Below are 11,754 nucleotides of genomic sequence, written 5' to 3'. Positions count from 1 at the left end.
AGGTTTCAGGTTATTGTGTAGAACTGCACTATATACCTTATTTTCATGTAGTATTAATGACATACTGTATTTATTCTCTTTGGCTACATATCACTCTTTTTCTAAGACCATAGTTTTACTGTAGAAATGGCAAAGCTTTAAATAATATCAGGTTCAACAGCAGAAAAGTAGTTTGCTTGCCGTCACTGAGAGAACAATTCAAGATCTAAAGAAACAAAACCAAACGAATATTTCACCAGTCACTTTCAGTATAAACACTACATGGAATACACTAGTATGGAATAAAAATAGCAACATCTGGCAGTCAGGCTTGTATAAAACCCTATGTCTTCATTAGACATTTCTTCTTTTTCACTCTGGTAGGTCAATAATAACATAAAAAATAAAGTGTTCTTCCTCCAGCAAACTAATAATGTTTTGTACGTTGAAATAATAAAAAATCTGGTTGTTTTTTTTTTACAAATGAGTACATTTAATTTCAAGATTTTAAAAAGAGATAATACAGTATAAATAACGGCAGTGGAAAATACACAGACGAAGCACTGAAAATAATTTGAATGTAATGAAACACAATAATAAGATGTTCCATGATCCTAGAAAGCGGACACTCAAAGCTCATCCTTGACCTGAAAAGAAAGAAAAGTGTAATTATGCCATTAGATATACAGTATATTTCTCAGGCAAACTTAATTGGTGGTTCATAAAATGTTCTATCGTGTATTTTTGAGCAATGGGTTGTAAACAATCAACACAGTTGCATAAAGATAAATAAATAAAAAAATAAAACAAAAAGAATACGACCAATTTCACGGTCATAAAGACGATAATAAAATGATCGCTAAATGTGAATGTTACATGGTTTACGTGAATTAGATTGTACAGTAATAAATAGGCGTGTTGAATTTGCTGAATCAGCAATTTGCTTTCTCTTACTCTGTTCATTATATGTTTATACCATCAGTATTCTGTATGCAGTATTAACTGAGAAAATGCTTTTTAACAGTTATGTTTTATTCTGTTCTAGTGTTGATAATGCTGATATTGCCAATTGGTTACTTTTCATTAAAGATAAACAACTACCTAGTAAGGTAGCAACACACACACACACCTTGGTCCTATGGCAGTAGCATGGAAACAGGTCATCTTTGGGCTGCTCTACCAATTCCATACCATCGCGTATTTTAGGCTCCGTTACCTGCAGCTTTTCGTACTCCTACAGGGATATATGTAGAACCAGACAAGACGTTATCTCTCTCACACACACACAAACACACATTTGAAATGTTTTTGCGGGGAGAAAGGAAAAAAAAATGTTCTCCAGATCCAGTGATATTCACCCATGGACCACTTTATTAGGTACACACACAAACTTTATTCCACAAATTGAACCATTTTTACAGCTAGAACATGTTTTGAGTTCGAAATGTGAGATTAAAGATTAATTGCATCGGTTGACTTTGCGATATTTAACCGATGTGTCCTTGAAGTTATCTCCATAAGATTGCTGGGTACAGATAGAAGATAAGATATGCCTCCTGTAAGCCACTCTGGATAAGACGTCTACCAAACGCTATAAACATGTAAATCTAAAATGTAGATGTGCCAAGATACATTAACTGATAAAAGCCAGAAACATTAGCTGAAGCGGAAGTGAAGGAGACAAGTGATTACAGGTAGTCAGGTAGCACATCTACAGGAATAGAAACACAAGAGTTTCCATTTGCACAAAAATAACAAATATGGAAAGAAATAATTAATAATAAACGATTATCACATTAGGCTTACGGTTTGTCCTCACGTACTTCGCTAATTACCATGGCGCACAAACAGGTCTATGAGTTATGGGAAGTTATTTTAACTTTGAATCCTCTGATGTCATGAAACCTAGCATGAAGAACCTAAAGCGTTGGATTAGTGTGAAATAGGTGTGGAACAATCCTTGTGAATTATTACCTGGAAGAGTTTGTAGTAATAACAGAATATACTGTCGGCCATCAGGTGCGTCCGTGCAAACTGTTGACCAGCCTGTGCGATTTTCCTAGCCTGCAAATTAAAGTGGAATTTTTTTTTTTTTTTTTAATAAACGAATGAATAAAATACACACTTTATTATTCACTTTTTTTGACCCATATATAATATCTACAGCGTGTTCAATGCTTATTATGACTGTCAGTGACCTAAAATAGAATAAAGAATAAAAAGGATCAAAAATATAATAATTAAAGTAAAAAAGTGGAAAATAAAATAGAGCTGACGATATTATCAGAGTTACAGTATGATACAAATGAAATAAAATGGAATGAAATATACCCTATATATATAAATATATATAGCATTATGTACACTGACATTTCAGGAAAGCAGAGACTTACTAGTGATTTGATCTAAAAAAAAAAATAATAATAATAAAATAAATAATAAAATAATAAAATAAAAAAAAGGGCAGCAGTGCAGGATGTGTTTTGAACACTGTTTCCCAAAAAAAAAAAAAAAAAAAAAAAAAAAAGCCTGATTTGTGAGTGGGTGTTCTCCTGAATTGGCTGCGGGGAAAGGCGTGAGCCTTGAGAAAGCGTAAAGGTTTGCCTGACAAATCTTCCTGGCCTTGGTCAAGCACCACATGCTGTATATAGACCGCAGGCCAGTGAGCTCAGAAGGCATGCTACACTCAGCTGATGGCATCAACCTCTTGAGAACTCGCCTGTCTGGCTTGGTTTTGTTCCCAAACCAGGCTGTGATGTTTTATTAAAAATACCTTAGGATTTATCTGATTTATAGCGTACTTAAAAGCTCCTATTTTTGTTACCATATTCTTTTACTATACCGATATTTACTATACAATTAAAATCTTTTCGTCTTCAAATCACAAAACCTGGTTAGTAATTCAATAGTAATAAAGTTTTGTGGTTTAAAAGTAATGTTATATGGTACTGGATTGTAAAATTAGGCAACACAGAATTCGATCAACGTTTGATCTTATGCATATTGCGATTATGATTATCACTATACCTGCTTTTAAAGAAGACCTTCATTAGAATGTTTGAAAAAAATATTTTTTTCCGGAAATCTGACTGATGGCTGACACATTTACATTACATTTATTCATTTGGCAGATGCTTTTGTTCGAAGCGACTTACGGTTAAGAAATAAGGAATTTATCGTAATCAAATAATAAACAAGAGAATTGTTTGTTATGCAAGGTTCCAGTCATCGCTCAAAACAGTAAAAGTTAAGAGGTGATAAAGAGCAATAAGAGGCAGTTAAATGCTAATGGAAGAGATGAGTTTTCAGTTGTTTCCTGAAGATTGTGAGGAGTTCGGCTGTCCGGATGGAGTTATCCATATTAAATAACCTATTTGTACAACCGAGCAGATAAGGGTTAAAAGCCTCATGCATTGAGCTACTACTTCCCTTGTTCCTTTTTCCATTCTAATATGTCAAGCATTTACACCAACAGAACTTAAATGAGTAAAAGAGAGAGATTGAGAATACTGTACCTCTTCATCATGCTCTTTAGCCCACTGGATCTTCTCCAACACGTCACTGAGGTCTGCTTTGATGGGAATGTAGTGAACCCAGGGCTGGAGCTGGCTATAGAAGTGCTCGTAGTATGTGGAGTCCTGCTTCAACACTACGCTGTCTCCGGCCAGAAGGTATGGCATTCGATATGCAGCAACCGTTCCATCAACGTTTATCTGATACTTGTACTAGAAAAAAAACAACATATTAGAACCAAGTTATGGTATTACACAACTCGCTCATCCATCTATCCATCATCTATCTAAACAACCATGGACCAACACATACCTAGAACATCCCACCCATAACCATTCCCTTGCCAGCCATTACTGACCCATCATTTCATTCATCCAACCACTCATCCATCACTCCCTTACCTTAAAGAAGTCAAAAAACGAAACGTGTTTGACGAGCGGTCCGTAAAGGCTCTCGACATGCTCAAAGAAGAAAAAGTTGGTGAAAGCAGCATCCAGCAACTCAGGGTTGGCTCGTGCCAGTTTCACCAGCTCCAGACGCTCTCTCCTGCTGTCACGACCCCTCCAGAATGCTGTCATGTTCTTCTCGGCCCATGGTGGACCAGTGTTTGCCTGCACTGACATCATGTCCAAACTTACTCTGCAAGAACACATGGGAAACTTGGTAAGACTTTCTTACTCATTATTAAATTCCCATAACAACTCCATACCTGCCCATGGTCTCCAGTACAGACTCCGTGAGGTCATAGGTTGGCATGACGATATCTCGAGTGTCATTGGAGCCACACCAAGAAAAGATGGGATGGAGTTTGTCAGTGGTCCGTCTCTTCTCCAGGGGCCAGTCACCCAAGTTCACAAAGAACTCAACATCTGGAAGCCTAACCTGATCACATGCAAATCTCAAGATTAAAATCACAGTCACTGATCAAATCCTGATCATCTGTAAGGAAACAGGTGACTGAATCTGAATGCAAGAAAACAGTGGAAAAATCATAATTAAACTTCTGACATTTTATTTATTGCTGAATAAGAACTTATTTATTGCTGCAAGGTAATTATTAGCGTTTAAGTCCATCTTGTTGTGACTATAATCTGAGACAGAGTCATTACTGTGTTTTGCTGCCCACTGCTGTCCAAATGTCCTTAGGTTTCTTTGCATAGAAGACAACAGAACCTAATACATATAGAATTGTGCTGACAACCAATCATACCTTTGTCTCATCTTTATCTACTAATGTGTCAGAAGGTACATACTTTCCGTGTGAGCGAGAGGAGGAAGGCATCCATGAAGATCCTGAAGCCAACATGCTCGCCATAGGTTTTGATATACACCTGGATACAAGTGAAAGCTCATCAGACTGGTACGCAGTAATAATGCCATATGCTGTATGTTTGTCTAATCAAGACACTAATATTGCACTTTTTACCATTTAAATCCTAAAAGCAAACAGAATTCATTGAATGCTGCATATAATATGCAGATATGCATGTAGTGCTTGCATGAGCTGGAGGTGTTAAAGTGGAGCTTGGAGCTGTAGTGGTTCATTTTGGATATGTCAGTTTCCCATTTTGGAGGAATGTATTGTGTCAGCAGGTTTAAACACTGGGAAAACTGGAATTACAGAATCCTCCTTTTGTCTATGGTGCCATCGCCACCTAGTGGCCAGCGTTGAATCAGCAATGCCACACAAACTGCATTTACACTTGGCATTTGGCAAAAAACCTTATCCAGGGCGACTTACATTTATCTCATTCATACAACTGAGCAGCTGTGGTATTAAGGGCCTTGCTCAGGGGCCCAGAAGTGGCAGCTTGGTGTGGCTGAAATTTGAACTCACAAAAGTCAGATCCAAATTTCAACGCTTTAACCACTAAGTTAACACCTCCCCGAAATTGCATAACTTGCCTGGTTATTTTTAATGGTGTAGTGACACAGGCTCTGTCTCTGGCCAAAGCGCTGAGGGATTTCATGGGCATTGCGTTCTAGGTCCACTTTAGGAAAGATTGACAGATCGTGCTGGATCTGGGAAAACGATGAGGGACAATGCATGTGATTCATCCACAATGCACCACTGGGCTCTGGACAGTTACACGATTCATGGTACACTGGACCTAGACAGTGGGAGAAATAGCAAGATAATTGGGCATTTATTAAATGTCATCTTTTTTTAAATGTAAATATATTAAATATTTATATAAGTTGTTAAGCAAAAAAATACATTCTAAGGATTGTCTATTAGTGTTTGAGCAAATTCAGGACAACAGAAGGTTCAATTAAAGTTTATTTTCTAATATTTTGGTGCCACTTAAAATCCAAAACACCGTATAAGTGACTTTCACCTTTAAGAATGTACGGAGACTTGGCCACATGTTTATTCTTCAGCAGGATCTCAACGTTGAGTTCCGTGTAACTGGCGTACATGCGGTAACGCACCAGGAAGGATCCATCCTGACGGTCTAAAACCTGCACCCAGATCCTGGAGAACGCTTCTGATGGCGACGTGACCTTCACCTCAAATGTATTGGCTCCTGGTGAGGTTGTCAAACTGTAGTCCAGAAACAAATGAAACCTTCATACAGCCATAAGAACCTTCATGCGGAGATTAGTGCTGATAGTAAATTTAAAAACAAAGCCTGGGATAGCGAGATAGGAGTATCACCTTTATTACCACATTCAGCGTATTCTGTATAAAATCCTAGTGTTTTCTTAGTTCTGCTGTCTGTGTACATCTGTTACCAATATCACTTCATATGAGGGATAAAAAAAATTTAATTTAGCCGTATGACTGTAGTACTTATTGGTAAAAAAAAGGCTATGACTGTCTGAATAACAAAAAGCCCAGTGCTTCAATATAACATGTAAATGTAATGCAGTGGTAGGACGATTTCTCCAAAATCTTTATGGACATTGGTTAGTGAAGCTGCAAATAAATACCATCTCACCAGTCTGGATGTTTTCTCCAAAAATAGGCTGTTTTTCAGACAGGATAGAAAATGCCTTGATCTGATTGGACGTAATTTGGCAAATGTTCGAGCAGTCACCAGGATGAACTTTAACAGGAGTCAAATGATATACTTTTGGGTGTAAGCAGGGCATTCGTCTTCTCTTTGACTTGACAATCAGATGAATTATTCAGTCAATGTCAAATATGCTCTAATGGTGGTCTTAATGGTTGAGTCTCGTTTTACCTACGGTGTTTGCACGCACTTTATGGCCTGACACTCGGGTAGGAACTTTAATCTGGAACACTTCAGGAACAGGGATTTCAAGGTACACTGCGATTTGTCACAAGATTCATACAGATTGTAACATGACGTCTGCCTGGAATTCTAATACAAGGTGTGTTTTATGTTGTGGGTTCAAAAAGTGTCCAGTGTTGTGCAAATGATACTAAATGTCTCTAGGTGAGAAACACTTTACATAGCAAATGCATTGAAAGAATCTCAGGAATAAGTTTCCATATATACAGAATATATATATATATATATATATATATATACACACACACACACACATCATTTCTTTCAGTGAATATATTTCTCAAGGTGCTATTGACAACATTTTTACCAGATGTTGGTAACAACCCATGCAATCCACACGCAAAGAAAACAAACCATAAATTACGTTATGTGTAATAATGTGAAATGACACGGGGAAAAGAGTTGAACATGCTTATTGAAATGTATTTAATTCTTCCTACATAAGCTTTTGTTGGTAATGACGGCTTGAAGACGCCTCGTGTATGGAGAAACTCGTTGCACGCATTGCTCAGGTGTGATTTTGGCCAATTTACAAACATTCTTTAAATCTTGAAGGTTTCGCTGGCCTCTTCTATGAACTCTGATCTTTAGTTCTTTCCATAGATTTTCAGTTGGAGGTCATGTGGTTGGCTGGACCATTCTAGCAGCTTTATTCCTTGGCTATGTGTTTGGGATCATTGTCTTGATGAAATGTCCACCTTCATTTCATCTTCATCATCCTGGTAGCTGCCAGCAGATTTTTATTAAGAATATCTCGGTACATTTTTCCATTCATACTTCATTCAATGATATGAAGTTTGCCAGTACCGTATGCTGAAAAACAGCCCCACACCATGATGTTCCCACCTCCAAACTTCACTGTTGGTATTGTGATTTTGGGGTGATGTGCAGTACCATTTGTCCTCCTAACGTGTTTAATGGCATTGAAAAGGTTCAAGTTGGTCTCATTCGACCAGACTATATTCTTACAGGCTTGTCCAACTGTTGTGTAGCAAACTTTAAACGAGCTTCAACATGCTTTTTCTTCAGAAATGGAGTCTTGTGTGGTGAGCGTGCACACAGAACATGGCGCTTAAGCGATTACTTATTGTTTTCTTTAAAACAATTGTACCTGCTAATACCAAGTCTTTCTGAAGCTCTCCACAAGTGGTCCTTGGCTCTTAGACAAGTCTTCTAATATTTCTTTTACTCCTCTTTCAGAAATCCTGTGAGGAACACCTGGTCGTGGCCGGTTTATGGTGAAATTACATTCTTTCCACTTCTGGATTATGGCCCCAGCAGTGCTCACTGGAACATTCAGAAGTTTAGAAATCCTTCTGTAACCAATCCCATCAGTATATTTTGTAACAATAAGATTGAGAAGAGAGAGCTCTTTGTTTTTACTCATCATGAGATGTTTCTTGTGTGACACCTTGGTAATGGGACACCTTTTAGATTACTCTTTAAAAGAAGAGAAAAAAGTAATGAAATGCACTGTGTTTTCTTTATGTTTTAGTTTGAAATGATCCCACACTTTGGAAACTTTGTCTCTTTTCTTGGTCTGAATCATATGGAAGCCTAAATCTGATTTTTTTTCCCTCGCAATTCTGACTTCATTCCTCGTAGTTCCGACAATTCTGACTTTTTTTCTTGTAAACATCCAAAATTTCTGCTGCATCCACCGGTAACCATGTTGTCGGCCTGTAGATTGAAGCTTTAGGTGTATGAATGAGGTTCCTCTGCTTTATCTGTCTTGTTCCATCTCCTCCAGAGCTGATTGTTAGAGATTAGGAGATTAGTTTAATACAATGTGATTAATTCGATTGTAGCCGATTTCATTTTCAACGTGTAAAACTTTCTGGCACTACAGAGGGGGTGTCGCCGCCCGATTGGCTAAAAAAAAAAACTTGGAATGGCGAGAAATAAAGTCGGAACTGCAAGAAAAATGTAAAATTGTAAGAAAAAAACTTTGGAATTAGACAAACTTTTTATTTAATGTGGCGAAAATGGGCTTCCATATGAATCTTCTCCTCCCTCACTGTTTTCTCTCCGTTCCACGATTCCTCGACTAACTCAAATAATTCGATTACGAAAATGATTCGAGGCAAATGAGTCCATTTAACTAAACACTGAGCACTGTGTTTCCTACAGACCATTATTACAGATGCATCGCCTGCTAAATGCTAGAAGGCGCTGCAGAATGGAAAAAATTGAGGAACTGAGAGAAAACAGCGAGGGGTGAGGAGAAGATTCAGGGCAAAGAAAACTCCAGAAAGTTTGGGATCATTTTGAACTAAATCATAAAAGAAAACAGTGTACAGTTTGGGTACTGTTTTTGAATTTATTTAAAATAGATTTTTATATCTTTATTTAAAAAGGTGGTGCGTGCTCGAAAACCCTCCGATTTGGCTGAATTACAACAATTCTGCATAGATGATTGGACCAAAATTCCTCCACAGCGCTGTAACAGACTCGTTGCAAGTTATCACAAAAGCTTGATTGCAGTTGTGGCTGCTAAGGGGGGTAGATATTGTGGTAGATGGTGGTAAATATATGGTAGTTATTAGGTTTAGGGGGCAAAAACTTTTTCACAGGGGGCCATGTCGTTATGGATTTAGTTTTTTCTCAATAATAAAAACCTTCATTTAAAAACTGCATGTTGTGTTTACTTGTGTTATCTTTTACTAATATTTAAATTAGTTTCATGATCTAAAACATTAAAGTGTGACAAACATGCAAAAAAAAAAAAAAAAAAAAAAAAAGAAAGAAATCAGGAAAACACATTTTGTGTGTGTGTGTGTGTGTGTGTGTATATATATATATATATATATATATATATATATATATATATATATATATATATATATATATATATATATATATATATATATATATATATATATATATATATATATATATATATATATATATATATATATATATATCCATCTCTCACTGCTTCTGCCTTTATATTAATAAGACACTCTCCATCAATCGACTTGTTTGTGTAGAAAAAAATGACACTGCTGTAATGTAAGTGACAAGTAAAAAAAAAAATCTAGCCTCTCGTCTGGTTCTGGGTTACTGATCAGAAGGTCAGGGTTCCAGCCCCAGTATTGCCAAGTTGCCACTAAATATATATATATATATATATATATATATATATATATATATATATATATATATATATATATATATATATATACTTGTTTTTACAGCTTGCACATTTCTTAAATGCCATAACCTTGTAACCTTCCACTTCTGCACATTTCATCTTCAATACCATAACCATAACATCTATCTGTACTTCTTAATGATGTCCACACATCTCTGCACTGCTATAGCCTTTATATATTTACTGTACTCGCATTGCTTTGTACCTGTACCATGCAATGACAAAAGTTCTATCTATCTATCTATCTATCTATGTCCATCTATCTATCTATGTCCATCTATCTATCTATCTATCTATCTATTTATCTATCTATCTATCTATCTATCTATCCATGTCCATCTATCTATCTATCTGTCTGTCTGTCTGTGTGTCTGTCTGTCTATCTATCTGTCTGTCTATCTATCTATCTATCTATCAGACAGTAGTCAGTCTTTACATTTATTGCACTTGGCAGACGCCCATATCGAGAGTGACTTACATTTATCTCATTCATACAAAAGAGCAGCTATGGGGGTAGGGGCCTTGCTCAGGGGCCCAGGAGTGGCAGCTTGGTGTACAGTAGCTGAGATTTAAACTCATGAGGTCTAATGTATTAACCACTAAGGTTGCCACTTCTTTCTTTCTTTCTTTCTTTCTTTCTTTCTTTCTTTCTTTCTTTCTTTCTTTCTTTCAAGTTGTTAAAACTTCCTGTAACTTTCACACTGGTTTTGAATCCAGTTTTTGCTACTCATCCTTTAGGGACCCAGTGAGATGGGATGGTTTGACTGAACTTGGTGGTGTAAAAGAATAAAGTCCAGAGTCCTGCTTACTTTTTGCCGGCCTTGTCCACGGACTGGATGAAAAAGAAGCGAGCAGGGAGGACGGCGTTTGCTTCCAGTCCGAGGCCCCACACCAGACTTTTCGAGGCACTGGGTACTGCACTGGTGCACACTGCCTCTGGAAGGAGGCAAACCGGCGTGCAGCACAGCAGCAGTAATCCTGATAAAGATCTCAAAAGCATTGTCTGATCTGATGGCTCCTCGGCAATGAAGGATCTCTGGTATAAAATCAGACTGCAGTTCTCTTTTATAGTCACATTATACAAAGTTTCTCACACTCTTCATTGATGTGGATGATCTCAACAGGATCCGTTTCGTGCTCGGGAATGCTGAGTCTGGAAAATCATACTATCCATACTAAACAGCATGACCCAACACATGACTATCTTCCAGCAGTCCACATGATTCACATACTATTTAGTAGGATAGTATGCGGTATCTGGACGTGGCCCGCGTACTCTCCCACATGCGCCTCACCTGATTGGTCGGCTTCTCAGAGTGCTTTAGGTGTGTTACTTCTGCGCACAATTTACGCAGAACTGCGCACATTTGACATGAACACCAGATTTCTGCCATGTAAACTATTTAGACTTATATGTCTGGGCAAATGAAATATGGCCCAAGTTAAATATGCAGTTTTTATATGTCTTAGTAACAAATATTAAATTGAAAATTAACAATTAGTGTAAGTCTCTTCCTGCTCAGTCAATCCTGGTTCAATTTATGTCCTGTAATATGACCCTAAAAGAGATTTTTTTTAGTTTTAATTGTAATCATTATCATGATTCTACTTTTCTGTACAAGAACAGTATAAAAATTACATGTTTCTTGCTTTTCCCCCAAACAGCTCATTGCTGTAAAAGGAGACATTGCTGGCCCAGGAGGTTGTGCCCTATTTGCCATTGTTTGTTTGTGTGTCTAGGACTGCTGGTGTGTCTTACTGATTTACACGATTTAACCATGTTTATATTAGTTTTCTTAATACGATTTGTTGTCCTTTGCCCTTTTCAATAAATGAAATCATTTTCAA

General features: G+C 37.1%; 1 protein-coding gene and 1 long non-coding RNA gene across 2 annotated transcripts; one reads left to right on the top strand and one right to left on the bottom strand.

Moving 5' to 3' along the window:
- Positions 1-448: 448 nt before the first annotated feature.
- On the bottom strand, positions 449-11,064 carry poglut2 (protein O-glucosyltransferase 2). The gene is made up of 10 exons (XM_046839538.1): positions 10,716-11,064; positions 5,832-6,037; positions 5,398-5,603; positions 4,746-4,823; positions 4,202-4,374; positions 3,894-4,131; positions 3,495-3,704; positions 1,954-2,043; positions 1,109-1,213; positions 449-626 (listed from the first exon to the last, which is right to left on the bottom strand). Exons 1-10 carry the CDS (start codon positions 10,904-10,906, stop codon positions 609-611), a joined length of 1,515 nt encoding a protein of 504 aa, XP_046695494.1. The 5' UTR covers positions 10,907-11,064; the 3' UTR covers positions 449-608.
- A 27-nt stretch (positions 11,065-11,091) lies between these two features.
- On the top strand, positions 11,092-11,754 carry LOC124379291. Its single transcript, XR_006924400.1, has 2 exons — positions 11,092-11,231; positions 11,572-11,754. It is a non-coding gene; the product is annotated as an uncharacterized LOC124379291 (long non-coding RNA).

This window comes from Silurus meridionalis, chromosome 3 (assembly GCF_014805685.1).
Source record: "Silurus meridionalis isolate SWU-2019-XX chromosome 3, ASM1480568v1, whole genome shotgun sequence".
NCBI lineage: Eukaryota > Metazoa > Chordata > Actinopteri > Siluriformes > Siluridae > Silurus > Silurus meridionalis.
Note: the sequence above shows the minus strand (reverse complement) of the source record. Positions and strands in the feature narration are given on the sequence as shown.